The sequence below is a fragment of the Bufo bufo genome, chromosome 8 (assembly GCF_905171765.1).
Source record: "Bufo bufo chromosome 8, aBufBuf1.1, whole genome shotgun sequence".
NCBI lineage: Eukaryota > Metazoa > Chordata > Amphibia > Anura > Bufonidae > Bufo > Bufo bufo.
This window is the reverse complement of record NC_053396.1, coordinates 134673849-134691073: the sequence shown is the minus strand read 5'-3', so window position 1 is coordinate 134691073 and position 17225 is coordinate 134673849. Positions and strand designations below refer to the sequence as shown.

At 42.2% G+C, this 17225-nt stretch overlaps 1 protein-coding gene across 1 annotated transcript in view; it reads right to left on the bottom strand.

Moving 5' to 3' along the window:
• Positions 1 to 17225, bottom strand: part of IL1RAPL2 (interleukin 1 receptor accessory protein like 2) — a 905895-nt gene that overhangs the window by 462940 nt on the left and 425730 nt on the right. Inside the window, 1 exon segment of the mRNA XM_040405738.1 lies at positions 14171 to 14245. Coding sequence (XP_040261672.1) covers positions 14171 to 14245 — 75 coding nt within the window.

Genomic DNA, 17225 nt, shown 5'->3' with positions numbered 1-17225 from the left:
TGGTTGTCCACTAAGAATATCAAGTTGAGAGTGCCATCTTGGAAACTGGGTTCAAGATTTGTTGGTCCGTATAAAATTTCTGCGGTGATCAATCCTGTGGCGTTTCAGCTGGATCTGCCGCAAACTTGGAGGATCCATGACGTCTTCCACAAGTCTTTACTAAAAAAATATGTTAAACCGGTGGTACCATTGCCATTGCCTCCTCCTTCTGTTCTAGTCGAGGGAAACTTGGAGTTCGAGATCTCCAGGATTTTCGACTCGAGAGTTCTGCGGGGTTCCCTTCAGTACCTGGTGCACTGGAGGGGATACGGTCCTGAGGAGAGGATGTGGGTTCCGGCGGCAGATGTCAACGCCAGCCGACTGGTGAGGGCCTTTCATAGGTCCCATCCGGATAAGGTTGGTCCAGGGTGTCCAGAGGTCACCCGTAGAAGGGGGGGTACTGTCATGCCCCACTCTGACGATGTGCGGAGGTCGGCCAGGATAGCAGCATGAGTTTAGTATTTGTTTTGGTGCCGTGCTGGATCCGCCTCTCATCAGGAGCACTGGGTGGAGTCATTAGTTTAAATGGCCTCCAGCTAAGTGCTCTGAGCGGATTATACTGATCATTTGGTCTGGGAAGTTTGGAGGGAAGGTTGGCTGTCAGTTCCTGCTCTCAGAAGATAAGTGTCATTTCTAGTTTGGTTGTTTGTGTCATCTATCCCATCCAGGTTCTGTGCGAGCAGGCTGCTCCTATCTCCCCACTTCACCATCTCAGGGAGTTCAGGGTTTTGTCAGTCCAGGCTGGAGGACACAGCACACCTATCTTCAAGGTCTGCCTGTGGGCTGAGCAGTGCAGGGAAAGAGGTCAGGGATAAACTAGGAGGTGACCCTTCCCCTGTCTCTCGTCCAGAGCCTGGTTGGTGTGTTATCTTTTATACTGAGTGCACGTCCGCCGTGACAATATGTGTACATGAAGAATAACACAATTTCTGGCCTTTGTATGACTTGTATCTGACATTTTTAGCATTGATTGCAATTGGTGTACAGTTCTCAACTTTTTCAGAACTGTTGGGTGGAGACTAGCTGGGATCATGTATGCCACAACCACAGGACATGGAAAAAGAGGAATATCTGCTCATTGAGTGACTGTATAACACCCTCAGAAGCACCAGCAGTAAGGCCTCTTTCACACTCTCCACAGACATGCACTGTCCATGGTCTCCATGAACAGCAGAATTACCCATTGACTTTAATATGTGCATATGGACATCAGTGGTTTTCCTGGCCAGTGGGTGTGTAGTGATACAATGGAAGCATGCCCTATTTTCATTCGTGATTACGGATCCCTCAAAGACATTAAAATCTATGGGTTCATGAAAACCACAGACGGATGGCATCTGTGTTTGGTCTGTGGTTTTCACGGACAATTGGTAGGAAATGCTCTGGAAATTAATTTTCAGCCTAGCGGTGCATGTGGAATATGGATAACACACACAGAGAAAAAAATTGACACAAGGACCAAAGACGAATTCTTCAAGGACATCTATCACATTACGGACAAGGATATGTGAATGAGGCCTAATGGAGGACATTAATCAGCAGAACTAAGCAGTTTAGAAGTGAATCCAGCACTGAAATAAGTCAGTAAATCATGTCTGCTTTTGCCTGTGAAGTAGTACCACCCTATCCACAGACTTCTATGTAATCTGATCCTTCAGTGAGCAGACAGCCCATCTTCAATGGTCTTCACTGAAGATGTTTCTAAACAGTGAACTGACATTTGGAAAAGAAGAGGAGGACGCAGGAAAGAAGCCTGATAAGAAGAGGAATCATCTTTCTCTGATAATATATATTACAAATAGAGATGAGCCAATCGAAACCCATGAAGTGGAATTCCATCCGAATTTCAGGATGAATTCGATTCACCTAGAAGCCGAATTTCCTCGTGCTTCGTGTCAGCGAATTGATTTAACCTGAAATAGTATAAAAACCAAAAGAATTCTAACTTACCTCCTCCATTTGCTCGCGACGGGCCGCCAGCCTCCATCTTGCTTGAAGATCTCGGACAAAATCCCGTGCGGCACTAGATTACATCATCACGCCGGCTGGCGTGATGATGTCATACATCACTACGCCAGCCGGCGTGATGATGTAATCTCGCGCCGCACAGGATTTCGGCTGAGATCTTCAAGCAAGATGGCGGCGGCTGGCCCGTCGCAAGCAAATGGAGGCGGTAAGTTTGATTACATTTTTTTTTATTGTTAATTTAACACTCAGATGCCGCGATCATGTATGATTGTGGCATCTGAGGGTACAATGATGGGGGCAGTACTATCGCAGCTCCCTGTCATTGCACCCGCTACTTACCAAAAAATGCGCTTTGTGACAAAGTAATTCGTCACAAAGCAAATTTTTTGGGGGAAATTCAGTGAATCAGCTGAAATTCGCTCATCTCTAATTACAAAGTTTCTTGTGTTCGCCTGTACGATTTATTTATGGAAAAAAAATTAGTAAAACTGTCAGTTACTCTTTAACTTGTCGATATTTGATAATATATTGTCTATTTAAAGTCTTTTGTAGTTTGTTACAGACTGTCAAAAACGATTACATCCACAGTGAATAAGGAGATTTGACATGCTATTATTCGACTTGATTAAATGCTTCCAGCAACAAAAATCAATCTATAAAATGAAAACAAACTGGAGTACAGAAAACTTTACATTATCATAATGCTTTATTTTTTCAGGTTACTTGTATAAGTAGGAAACTCAATATTCTGTTCAATTACATATATACCCAACAGAACCCCAGGAGCGAAAAAGATACATAAAAGGTAAACTTGTACAATGAGCCTAACGCCGCACATAATACTCAGGCTACATTTCATTTTCACGAATACAATTTGCTAAAGTTTATAGATTATTAATGCTAACAAAATAATGACTCTGAAAACAAAAGCGATCGGCATAACTACCGCAATTCAATCTTTTTGTCACGAGCCTGAGCAATTTGCTTGCATTCAGGGATTATTGCTGTAATAATGCAGCATATTCTGGGTCAGGAAACAAGATCTAAGAACAGGCGTAGAGTAATTCAATCACCGTCTAACACATTTAATGCTGCTGGTTCAGAACATTTTCATCACTGTGTTCTTATGCTAGGCCAGCCGCAGATTCCCCTTTTAGAGAACTGAGTGAATCACTGTTCCACAAAAAGACATAATTCACAATAGAACATCTAAAAGCTAAAGTACTGTATTAATCTCTGCAGGCGAAATGAAAAATGCACATGGTGATTTGTTTACTGGCGTTAAAAGATCCTGGGGTTGTAAACACATGTACGGGTGGCATTTAACATCAAGGACTATACATACAAACAATGGGGATGTATAGGATCAAATAAACCTTTTAGATTATCAGGTTAATCTACATTAAAGAGGCCCTCTTACCACTCACATGTCTGTTTTATTAAATATGTGCATAAAATAGCAATTCTGGAGCAGGTTTTCTTTGAAGCCTGCATTGTGTCATTCCTCTGTTATTTCTCCTAGAAATGGATGAATAAACTGATAGCTTGGCTCTACTTTCCCTCATGTCAATAGGATTCACTCGGTGCTGATAGTCTTGAAACTATGCAGGGAAACACCCTATTGGCAAACAGAATAGTAACTCCCAGTTGTCAATGTATTAGTATACTCAGCAAGACGCGTAATGAACATATAATGTTAACCCTTGTCACACTTCCTTACAGGCAGTGGACCTGTCTACTATGTGCATTCAATGGTGATGGGGTCTTGTATTTAGAAGTGAAAATTTTCAAGACACAAGATATCTTATAAAAGGCAGCTTTTATTTTTGCCAGTACTGACTTGTTAAAGGCTTTTTAAGTGCTATTGTTGCTTTCATGTTTGGCAAAACTATAGCTATATTTCAGAAGATATCTGGCGTCTTGAAAATTGTAACATTAAGGCCTCAAGCACACAGCCATTGCCCGGCCATGGCTGTATTGCGGCCCGCAAACAGCAGGTTTGGGTCCGCAATCTGGAGTTGCAGTGCGGAACGGAGGCACGAAACCCCACGGAAGCACTACGGAGTTCTATTTTTTTGCAGTGCGGACGAATCACGGACCCATTCAAGTTGAATGGGTCTCAATCCGTCCCGGCCGACGCACGAACGTTGCCCGTGCATTGGGGACTGCAAATTGCGGTCCCCAATGCACGGAACGGCCACAGAACAGCCGTGTGCATGAAGGTGGTGACACCCATAAATCTGGAGTGAAACTCATTAACATAGCCAACCATGCCCACTTTCCCACCCACTTTCCAAAACTCGAGTGAGTGTTTAAAAATGTAAAACGTCACGAACATTTTCTGCAAGTGACCTCTAAAAGTCACAAAAGCCTATTTCACTATTTTTTTAAGACAGAATTCTGAAGTGCATGACTTGATAAATTTGGCCATAGCAGGCAATCAGATTCTAACTTTCAATTTCGTTGAATTGGTAAGCACTGAAATTTCTCTCTGAAAATTGTTTTCATGTATGAAGCTCCCTGTGTCAGAAAAATGTCACTGAATTCCACAGTTTTGAAAAAAATAAAGTGCAACATTTTGCCAATTTATGACTTTTCTAAAAAGTGGGAGGAAACAGCCCTACAAACTGCCGTATCTTGCATCTGAAGTTGCAGTTCTAGATTCTGACACTGAGCTCCCAAGATATGCCAAAATTATTAAGAGGAATGGATTGGCAGGGGTCTGACTCCCAACAACTGTGCCAATCGGCTGTTTGAAGAGGAGGAGGCACTTGCTGAAATACGAAAAGTTTGGTAAATAATAAGGATATGGAATAAGTGATTGCCAGGGGTCCAACCACTAGACTGCTGAGAACAGGGGGTCCATATTCCCTCATTTGAATTAAGCGTCAGACACGCATGTGTGTATGCCGCTCCATTCAAATGGGGGAACATGGGTCCTTGTTCTCATAATCATCAGGGGCGCAAGTGACTGGACACTTATCCCTTATGTTGTAAATAGGGGATAAGTTCTTGTAATTGGACAACCCAACTATCCAACTTTAAACTTTTTTTTTTTTTTTAACAGACCGGACATTCATACTTACCCAGTTCCTGCCGCTGGGTTTTGGCTCCATTTCCACATCCTTTGATGGACCAAACATGACGGCTGCTGCCAATCACTGGCTGCAGCCGTGATGTCACCAATATAGTATGTCACTGGTCACGTGCCGCAGAGGTTATAAGTCACAGTCACTCATAGGCTGCAGTGGTCACGTGCAGTCCTGTGAAAAGGATGATGATGCCAACATTGCCAAGAGACCTTGGACCTGCAGAGGCAGCCATGAAGGGATGGAGTCAGAGGTGGGGACCAGGTAAGCATGAACCCCACTGCAGGTCTGGCCACTCTGAAGGGGTCTGTTAAAAAAAACACTTAAAGTCGGATAACCCCTTTAAGACATTATATATATTTTTTTACTTAATAATTATCTCCCCAGAAAACGCTCATATACAATATTACTGCATTCCCATTTGTTTCCAAATATAGAAAAAGCCAATATGCATTGGGGATGATATCACAAATTTGTACAAACACCAAAGGGGTTACAATAAAAAAAACAGCAGAGAGTGTGGCAAATGCAGATCAAGGTCATGCCTCCATTTTCCCAATTGAGAGCATTATGATCTGTGACTGCCTGCCCCAAAATCATAATATTCCAAGTAGTCATAGAGCCAGAGGGACATAGGAGTTTTACAGCTCTACACATACAGGAATAGAAAGAAAAAAAGCAGAGATTAAAATGTAAGCCTGCAGCTCCCTATGGTTCTGCCTAACGGAGAATAATAACTAACGTAAGTGACTAAGCAGGTCAAATTTTTTTTTTTTAATGGCATCGAAGAGAGGACTTTGAGTGACTGGGAAAAGAAATGCCAAGAGACTTTAGAAATGTTGTTTTCCATGATACATTATACACAGGCCACAACTATATTTTGCCTTTCATCAAAGAATACATGAGTTTGAACTCAAACTAACTCCCACCATGGCTGTGCTATTGAATTACATAAATTAAATATGGTACATGTCCACACTGGCCAAAAAAATGTTACTGAAGGTTCACTATTGAATCCACAGATGTATAGCTTGGATCAAGAGCTACATTACTTGACCACCAATGAAGTTACAGGTCCTTATTTATGATGACATCATTCTCTGTAGACTCATCTACTCTACAAGGGTACGGCCACACGTGGAGTAAGTGCTGAAAATTTGAATCATTTACAGTAGTGGATGAGACTGTGGATAAGACTTTCACAAATCCGCATATAACTTGACATGTGGATCCGCATGGTGCAGGAAAAAACTCTGCATGCCTCAGGGTGGACATTAATAGGAAACAGTCTATGCCCTGCCCTTCAATGCTATCAAAACCACACAAAGGAATAGTATGGTGTTCTGATATATACTAATAATAATAATAAATATTATATGAATTTAGAAAAATGCACAATTAGGCCAATATCATAAGAGGATATTCAGTACAGGAAACACACTCCATGGTGACAGCTGTACTTCCCGGACTAAACACTGCCCCTTGGACATGAACTCACAGTATCAAAATGATTTATGGTGCTGTGTGATCCATCCTGACTGAGGGTCTACTGAACAGTACTGATGGAATTATGTCAGACCCTTGGTCATACAGGAACAAACAGCAACATAAATCATTATGATGCTGTGAATTCGGATCAGAGGACCAGTGCTCAGTCTGGGAAATACACCCTCACACAGAGTGTGTTTCCCAGATTAAATGCGCTTGTGTGAAATTGGCCATAACTTGGACAAATATTATATACAACACACACACACCACTGGATGCATGCCCAAATACAATTTTTGCACTGGACATGTCTAATGTACGCACCATCCACCCATGGGAGACATGTTGAACAGATGTTATGTTCGTCCCAGGTAGTTATCACTTAGCAATCTGATATCAGAGTCATACGGCGGTAAAACATGGGCACATAGACTTCTATAGCGGCTTTCTATAGCTCATACGAGGCTTTAATACAGCTGTGCGCATAGGTCCAAACTCAAAGAAGTACTAAGTCTAAAAGGTCTACCTCTGACTGTAATAAAGACTTTGGGCATGAACATTACTGAAACATCTAACCTAGAAATGGCCAAATGTCTTGAAATGTATTTTTGGTCCAATTCTAATGAGTCAGTTTGCAGATTCGTTTCGCGTACAAATAAATTTGACCTGAATCGACAATGCTCAAAAAGTGCCTGAAAAGTGGTGTATTACACATATATCATTTCAACTAGCACTGTTTCCAACCTCTTTTGAGATTTTTAACAACAAAAGCTTTAGCAATGTCAAAGTGATAGTGACATAAATGGCTACGAGGGTCAATGGTTGGTGTCCGGTGGTAAACATCCTGTTCAATAACACACTGCGCTGTCAGATTTTATTGTAAATCAAAACATGGTCCACAAATTATCCCTTTTTGGTGGCAGATGCCTTCTTCTCTGTTTTCTGCTCGGTAAAATATTGGCCACCATTGTGAGAAAATTGTCCAAATCCAATTGCAAAGGATTTGCATGGAATCTGAATTTTTGGGAAACTTGAGATAAATTTGATTAGTTTAGAAACAGTTCACTAATCTCTAGTCTGAAACCTTTATTGTGATACTATTGAATGTGCAAATGCCCTGCTGGGATTAAAAGGGTTTTCCAGGCTTGTGATATTGATGACCTTATGCACTTTGAATGAGACATGATACACAGCTCTGGTCAAAGTGTAGTTGTCACCACTCAGCTCCTGTCCACTTCACTGGGAAATGAGCTGCAGTAACCCAGCACTGCCACTACAATTTGGACGGAGCTGTACTTCCTGTTCCATGCAAAGTTCTAGCTCCAGCGCCAGAGGTAGGGATGTGGGGTGTCAGACCTTCACCGGTTGGATATTAATTACCTATTGTGAGGATTAGTCATCAAAATCAAGATCCTCCAAAGCCCCTTTAAATATGGTTTATCGGGTGACAATTAAACTAATTTCAGAGATCAAAACATGGAACAGTTTCCAGGAAAGAAAAGAGTTAGACATCATTTCTCAGAACAACATAATTACCCATAGTTCTCGGCCTTCATCATTAAACAATTCTCCTATTCCTGCTGGTTTGTCCTGACAGATGCAAGAGCACAGATAATAACACTTGACCAGCACATGTCTTGTCTGGTGCCACAGGCAAAACTGTGTTACGGACTCCCTGTAGAAGTGCTAATTTGCCAGGGCAGACCCGGTACAAAACAGCCTACGGCTTGCAAATACAATGCTGACTTTTTCAGCTGTGAACCAGATTCTCTAGACACAAGAAATGACAAGTCCTTCCAGTCCTAAATGGAAATTCAGAAAAATGTCAGCTGGAAGTTGTCACTTGAAGAAAGAGCTCGGTATGGCTTCTAACCCATTTACTGTTAAAAAGCTACAAAAATAATCCCAGGTCTATGCACCACAGACCTCGCTAGAACCAGAATATGACCTGATTTTAATAAAAGAAGTGATATATTTAGAATCTGAAAGGTTCAAATACTCATTAGGCAGAATGAACCCAACAATGCATTCTTTTTTTATACGTAGCACCCATGTAATCAACAGCATTAAACATTTTTATAATATGGTTACAGTAAATTGCTGCAATATACTTTTAAACCATTGGAATAAACCAGTGCATCCAGAAGATGCTCAGGACCCTGGCAGGAATGAGAGAAGTGATGATGGAGTTATACAGCACAGTCCAAAAAAATAAATAAATGTCAAAATGTGTCATATACCTACTTCAGAAATGATTTTTAAAGTAAGGCTACAATCTGATTAGAGCCATATTCTAATATATACTATATATTTGATTATAGGAGTAATATGAGAAGCAGAGGGTTAACACTGGTGTCAGGGCATACATTGACGTGGTAAGGTCAACTGACATCATGTTTCATGGGATATAAAGCAGTATTATTACATTGTAACATTATATGACGTTACAGATCTGAGCCAAGTCATTGTGCTAATTGCTGAGTCAGCCATTATAGAAGATAATAGAACAGTGAATGTAAATTGGTGGTAGAAAGTTGTTGAGCCAAAAAACACATGAACAAAGACTTGGAATTACAATAACATTTCAAATACTTCAAAATCCAACAAAAGGAAAAAAATGAACAGCTACTGCATAATTCATGGAGTCAGCAGATATACAAATGGACAAAGGGCTAAAAACAGGGTAGAATACAATAAACAATATACAGGGTGGGCCATTTATATGGATACACCTTAATAAAATGGGAATGGTTGGTGATATTAACTTCCTGTTTGTGGCACATTAGTATATGTGAGGGGGGAAACTTTTCAAGATGGGTGGTGACCATGGCGGCCATTTTGAATCCAACTTTTGTTTTTTCAATAGGAAGAGGGTCATGTGACACATCAAACTTATTGGGAATTTCACACGAAAAACAATGGTGTGCTTGGTTTTAACATAACGTTATTCTTTCATGAGTTATTTACAAGTTTCTCTTTGTTTACAGCCATTGACATGTCGCCGAGGTTAACACGTGAGGAGCGGATAGAAATTGTGTTGATGTCTGGTGAACGCAGTAACCGGGTCATTGCAGCAGATTTCAATGCAAGACACCCTACGAGACCACCCATCTCCCATGCTACAGTTAGCAAACTGCTTGCTAAGTTTCGTGAAACTGGTTCAGTGTTGGATTTGCCAAAATGTGGACGCATGAAATCTGTCTCTAATGAAGAAACATCAGTGGCTGTCCTAGCTTCATTCAGCAAGAGCCCACAGCGTAGTACTCGCCGCATGTCACTGGAGAGTGGCATTAGTCGAACATCCCTTTGGCGGATATTAGCTACTCACAAATGGCACCCTTACAAACTCCAGCTACTGCAGCATCTCAACGAGGATGACCCAGATCGGCGCACTGAATTTTCAGAATGGGCAAAACCAAAATTGGAACAGGACCCTCAGTTTACGCAGAAGATTTTGTTCAGTGATGAGGCATACTTTTATGTGAATGGTGAAGTTAACAAACAAAACCACCGCTATTGATCTGACACTAACCCACATTGGATAGATCCCTCCAATACTGTTGGAACAAAAAAATTTATGGTATGGTGTGGTATATGGGGTACAAAGATAGTGGGGCCATTCTTCATCAATGGAAACCTCAAGGCCACTGGATACGCGAAATTGCTACATGATGATGTGTTTCCCTCTTTATGCACTGAAGCTGGCACGTTCCCTGGGTTTTTCCAGCAAGATGGTGCACCACCACATTATGGGTGTCAGGTCCGAGCATTCCTAGATAAACAGTTTCCTGGAAAGTGGATTGGTCGTCGTGGGCCAGTTGAATGGCCCCCAAGGTCTCCCGATCTGACCCCCTTAGACTTTTATCTTTGGGGTCATCTGAAGGCAATTGTCTATGCTGTGAAGATACGAGATGTGCAGCACCTGAAACTACGGATACTGGAAGCCTGTGCTAGCCTTTCTCCTGCGGTGTTGCTATCAGTGTGTGAAGAGTGGGAGAAGAGGGTTGCATTGACAATCCAACACAATGGGCAGCACATTGAACACATTTTATAAGTTGTCAGAAACTTGTAAATAACTCATGAAAGAATAAAGTTACGTTAAAACCAAGCACACCATTGTGAAATTCCCAATAAGTTTGATGTGTCACATGACCCTCTTCCTATTGAAAAAACAAAAGTTGGATTCAAAATGGCCAACTTCAAAATGGCCGCCATGGTCACCACCCATCTTGAAAAGTTTCCCCCCTCACATATACTAATGTGCCACAAACAGGAAGTTAATATCACCAACCATTCCCATTTTATTAAGGTGTATCCATATAAATGGCCCACCCTGTACATAATCCATTGATGAAAAGGAACCAAAAAAAAAACAATATTTTCTAAGAATTCCCTCAAAAGTGACTACAAAAAATATTCAGATCAAAAATGTCCATAAGGACTTTATTTTTTATAATTATTAAATTTTTGCTTAAAGGGAATGTTATTTTATAACATTAGATGTGATACATACAGTTTATTGTAATATGGGTGAAAATGTGGGTATCTCCGGGTTCAGCTGTGAACCCGGACAACCCATTTAACAGTTAACAAGCAAGCATACATTTAAAGGAATATAATTAAATACATGCCCACTCCAGAATGTTTTGTGTAAGCTAAATACAGTAGTTACAGTGCTAATTTCTTAAGATATCTCATTGGCAGGTGTTTGTTTTTTTTTTTTTTGTTTTTTTGTTATCAAGCTTTTTCTGATATGGAGCTGTAAATCTCCAGCATAAACAGAGTTAAATTATAAAATTCTGACTGACTGTAGCCATCACTAGAAGAAGCCTAATGAATACTATTTATACATTGAATTCAATAACAAATTAGTATTCAGTCAGCTCTTGAGCTCCTTCTTGTGGCAGCTATAGGCAGCTAGAAATTTTTAATTTAGGGCATCTGTCAGCAGATTTGAATGACATTGCTCCTAGAGGCTCATTTGCTTATTAAAACATAATTTTTCTCAGTAATTAGGCACATACAAATATGGGGCCAACAGAGATGCCTTCAGCTGTCAAGCGCACATGCAACAGGTCAGCCAGCTTCATAGCTACAAAACTGCTGACAGATGCCCTTTACCAGTGGTGTACCATGTTTGGGGCCGGGGGTGCGGTTGCCCCAGGCGACAAATTGCAGGGAACGCCAGGCAGAAGTCATTTCAATGTGGGCCATGGGAGCCTATGGTTCCTGTCCCCTCCGTTATGCCTCATAGGCAGTACAGGAGATGCCTCAAGTGGTGACGGAGAGTGGAAGAGAGGTAAGTATTATAACAAAGAGGGGGCCACTATACTAATAACAAAGAGGAGGCCATTATACTAATAACACAATAACACAGAGGGGGCCATTATACTAATAATAAAGAGGGGGCCACTATACTCATAATACAGAGGGGTCTAATATACTAATATACAGAGGGGTCATTATACCTATAATACAGAGGGGGCCATTATACTAATAGCAAAGAGGGGGCCACTATACTAATAATACAGAGGGGGCCTATATATTAATAATAATACAGAGGGAATAATATTATGGGGGACTAGCACAGTAAGGCTACTTTCACACCTGCGTTCAGGTGTCCGCTCGTGAGCTCCGTTTGAAGGGGCTCACAAGCGGCCCCGAACGCAGCTGTCCGGCCCTAATGCATTCTCAGTGGAGGCGGATCCACTGAGAATGCATCCGCCTGCCAGCGTTCAGCCTCCGCTCCGCTCAGTAAGCGGACACCTGAACGCTGCTTGCAGCGTTCGGGTGTCCGCCTGGCCGTGCGGAGGCGAGCGGATCCGTCCAGACTTATAATGGAAGTCAATGGGGACGGATCAGCTTGAAGATGACACCATATGGCTCAATCTTCAAGCGGATCCGTCCCCCATTGACTTTCAATCTTCAAGCGGATCCGTTCAGGCTACTTTCACACTTAGAAAATTTTCAAAGTTATAATGCAGACGGATCCGTTTTGAACGGATCCAAACGTCTGCATTATAGGAGCGGATCTGTCTGATGAAACATCAGACGGATCCGCTCTGAACGCTAGTGTGAAAGTAGCCTAATGGAGGTAGCAGCAGGATGACAGTGTTTAAGCACCAGGAGAGAGAGGATGATAAAAAAGTGAGGAATCTCAATTTTTTATGTGAAACTCTGCAGAGACGAGATGTGACTGAAAGAAGTTCTTATGACGGTCCTATCTCCGAATGAAGACGTTGAGGAAAGAGTTTACATACCAGGAGACGTCACTGGATGTAAGAGGTATGGTGCTGTATTCTACTGTATATTAAATAGCGATGTAATGTCTATCCAAATATCTGTTTCACAGTAGGGTTAGGCGGAGGAGATTGAGAATTTGGCCCACACTGCCGCAGACGGGCCCCAGACTTCAGGTCACACTGGTCACACTGTGTGTGTTCTGAATTTTGGGACCTCACACCCATCTACTACATTATCTGTACTCAGAGTTATTACTGTTTTATCTGTGGTGTTACATAGGACTGCAGGTCACATCTACTCATTATAGGTACTATAGGGGCATGGCCACAGGTTGGGGGGCCCAATACTTGGCTTGCCCCAGGTGATGGCAACCCACGCTACGCCACTGCCCTTTACCACTGTATTTATGCAGGTGTTTAGTGCTCTGTATCAGAAAAATTAAGGTCTGAACACAATAAAAATATATTCAGAAATGAACCAGCACACAATACTAGGCCTTAAAATCACATGGCAGAATTTATCATGAGGGTAATATTTGAAGTCATTTTTGCTTGAGTCTGCTTTGGTTTACTTTGTGCCAAATTTATCAAATGGCGCACCGTATTTGATAAGTTTGGTGCATCGTTAAACCTAACACTTCTGTCTAGAAATACTACTCCAGTTTGTTTGTTTTTTACGTCACCCCCTACTGGAGTGAAGTTGCAACTTTCTTTATTTGCAGTGATAAATCTGGAGTGGAACTCATGAACATAGATAACCACTCCCACTTCCACTCCCACTTTTCAAAACTGGAGTGAGTCGTGTATAATTGCAAACATTTAGCAAATTCCTAGTTTGTGACTATTTGAAGCCAAAATTCTGTAGATGAAAAAGTGAACGTATTTGCTTTATACTGTTATCACATTTTATTTTTATTGAAACATGCAGATATGAATTTTATGAAGAATGCAATGTCAATAAATAAACTGATAAAGCTGTGTTCTTTACAGTCAGCCCCATCCGAATGTGGGAGGGAGGATCGTGGAAGCCATTGCAGAGTATAAGTCAATGCAGCTGTTATTTAATATATTCCTTTTAATCTTCCGGCATAAAACAGAAATGCAAACATTGCATATACTGTATTTAATATTCAGCTTAACCAATTAGCATTAACAGCCCCTGCCACTAAGCAAAGCCATCTCCTTAAACGACTGCTACAATATACTCGAGCATTATAAATGGGAAGTAGAAAATTGATTTGCATGTAATAACAGTAGCAATAAACCTTCCTTGCTACGTGCAATTTTTCCCATCTGTTAATGGAGTGGAAGTTTAGAAGCTATTATTCCCAGAAGGGGACTTACCCAGCTGGACATCTATAACACTTGGCTGGTTCTCCACAGGGAACAATGGTTTAGGAGGCTTCGCTGTGAGTAAAGCTAGAAAAGAGAACAGGAGAATGTAATGGAAGTTGGAGACAAATTACAGCATAGGAAACATTCGATCATGCAAGGCATTTAATTTTGCAACACTTGATACAGTGTAAACATCATCATAAAGTGTTCCTATCTATATGGAATATATTTAACGCTTCAATTTCAGTTTCTATGAATTATTATAGATGGCTTTTCTCTGACAGCTACATTTTCTACACGCTATAAATTCTTGCAAACAGTACCGTGGGTCAAAAGTCATTCCCTTCACAATCTAACTCAGCAAAGACTTTACATTATAGTTAAGTAGCATCCTCATACAGAGAATTGTTAAGGGGGGATCTGTAAACTTCAGGGGCTATTAGTGTCACCATGTTGCGTCTTCATGATATATTATGGAGTCAGCTTATAGTGTTGAGGTGCAAATCGAAGTGGACTTCGATCCAAATTTCTGGAAAAAATAGATTCGCCGCGAAGCCGAATTTCCTCATGATTTGTGGTAACAAATCGATTTTCCCTGAAATGGCAGTAAAAAAAAATAAATCATACTTACCTCATCCATTTGAGCATGAAGAAGCCGCCGCTGCCATCTTGCTTGAAGATCCCACACAAAATCTCGTGCACGGTGAGATTTCGCACTGCATTTTCATGCAAGATGGCTGTGGTGGCCTCTTTGTGATCAAATGGATGAGGTAAGTACAATTTCATTTTTTTTTATATGAACAACTAAAATGCTTTAATATTGATCTCAGATGCCACGATCAACGATAAACCAATTTTACTATTGGTCTGCTTGTTATTTCTGATGCTTATGTCATATTTACTGATGTATGTCATTTGGTCTTCTCAGGATGGTAATTCCTTAGATATTATTCTTAAATCACATCTTAGTCTAATAGGTAAGACCTTACACATCTGTAGCTGTACTGGGACATCTACTTCTTTACGGTATCACTGTATATTCTATTTTCTTTCCTATGTTGTCAGCCCATTTTGCTCCTTACAAGGGTTGAGCGAACCCGAACTGTAAAGTTCGGGTTCATACCGAATTTTAAGGGGTTTGGGGTTCGGGTAATATTAATATACCATCGGATCGGAGTTTTCTCCAATCCGATGATATATTTTAACTTGAAGTGTCCCCATCACCATGGGAATGTCTCTATGTTAGAATATACCATCGGATTTGAGTTAGATCGTGAAAACTCAGATCCGACAGTATATTCTAACACAGAGGCGTTCCCATAGTGATGGGGACGCTTCAAGTTAGAATATACTGAAAACTGTGGACATAACAGCTCCCTGCTGCCTGGCAGCACCTGATCTCTTACAGGGGGCTGTGATCTGCACAATTAACCCCTCGGGTGCGGCACTTGAGGGGTTAATTGTGCGGATCACAGCCCCCTGTAAGAGATCAGGTGCTGCCAGGCAGCAGGGGGCCAGACCCCCCTCCCTCCTCAGTATTAAAATCGATGGTGGCCAGTGCGGCCCCCCCTCCCTCCCCAGTATTAAAATCATTGGTGGCCAGTGTGACCCCTGCCTCCCTATTAAATCATTGGTGGCTAGTGCAGCCCCCCCAGCCCCTATTAAAATCATTGGTGGCTAGTGCAGCCCCCCCTATTAAAATCATTGGTGGCTAGTGCGGCCCCCCCACCCCCTATTAAAATCATTGGTGTCCATTGCGGCCTACCCTCCCCCCTAATTAAAATCATTGGTCAACAACCCCCCTCTCCCCCATCATTGGTGGCAGCAGAGCGGCAGTTCCGATCGGAGTCACAGTTTAATCGCTGGGGCTCGGATCGGTTACCATGGCAGCCAGGACGCTACTGCAGTTACTTAGCACTTTTAGCAGCATTATGCTTACACGCACTGTCTGTGACTGGCCGGTGCTCTTCCTATTGGTAAGTGAAAGGTCTGTGCGGTGCATTGCTTATAGCACAGACCTGTCACTTACCAGTAGGAGGAGCGCCCGGCCGGCCACAGACAGCGCACCTAAGTATAATGTTGCTAAAAGTGCTAAGTAACCATGGCAGCCAGGACTGCAGTAGCATCCTGGCTGCCATGGTAACCAATCCGAGCCCCAGCGATTAAACTGGGACTCCGATCGGAACTGCCGCTCCGCTGCCACCAATAATGGGGGGGAGAGGGGTTGTTAACCTGTGGCCACTGCCACCAATGATTTTAATTAGGGGTGGGGGGGGCCGCACTGGACACCAATGATTTTAATAGGTGTTGGGCAGCACTAACCACCAATGATTTTAATAGGGGGGAGGGAGGGAGGGGGAGCCGCACTGGCCACCAATGATTTTAATACTGGGGAGGGAGGGAGGGGTAGGCCGCACTGGCCACCAATGATTCTAATACTGGGGAGGGAGGGGGGTCTGGCGCCTGCTGCCTGGCAGCACCCGATCTCTTACAGGGGGCTGAGATCCGCACAATTAACCCATGAGGTGCGGCACCTGAGGGGTTAATTGTGCGGATCACAGCCCCCCGTAAGAGATCGGGTGCTGCCAGGCAGCAGGGGGCAGTTATGTACACAGTTCTTAGTATATTCTAACTTGAAGCGTCCCCATCACCATGGGAACGCCTCTGTGTTAGAATATACTGTCGGATCAGAGTTTTCACGATCGTGAAAACTCAGATCTGAAAAAGCTAATACTATTATTTTCCGTTATAACCATGTTATAACGGAAAATAATAAAGTCAAGTTCGGGTCCCCATTGACTTCAATGGGGTTCGGGTCCAAGTTCGGATCAAGTTCGGGTCCCGAACCCAAACTTTTTTTTAAAGTTTGGCCGAACTCCCGAATCTGAACATCTAGGTGTTTGCTCAACTCTACTCCTTACCAATCTCTGTAGCTGGATCCAAGGAAAACAGTTATTACAATTCTCTTTAAGGTATCCAGGCTTTCTAGGTATGCAGAACTTCTCATCCTTACTACCCCTCCCTACGGCTCCTCCTTTTTATGGTTCATGCATACAGTTTTGTG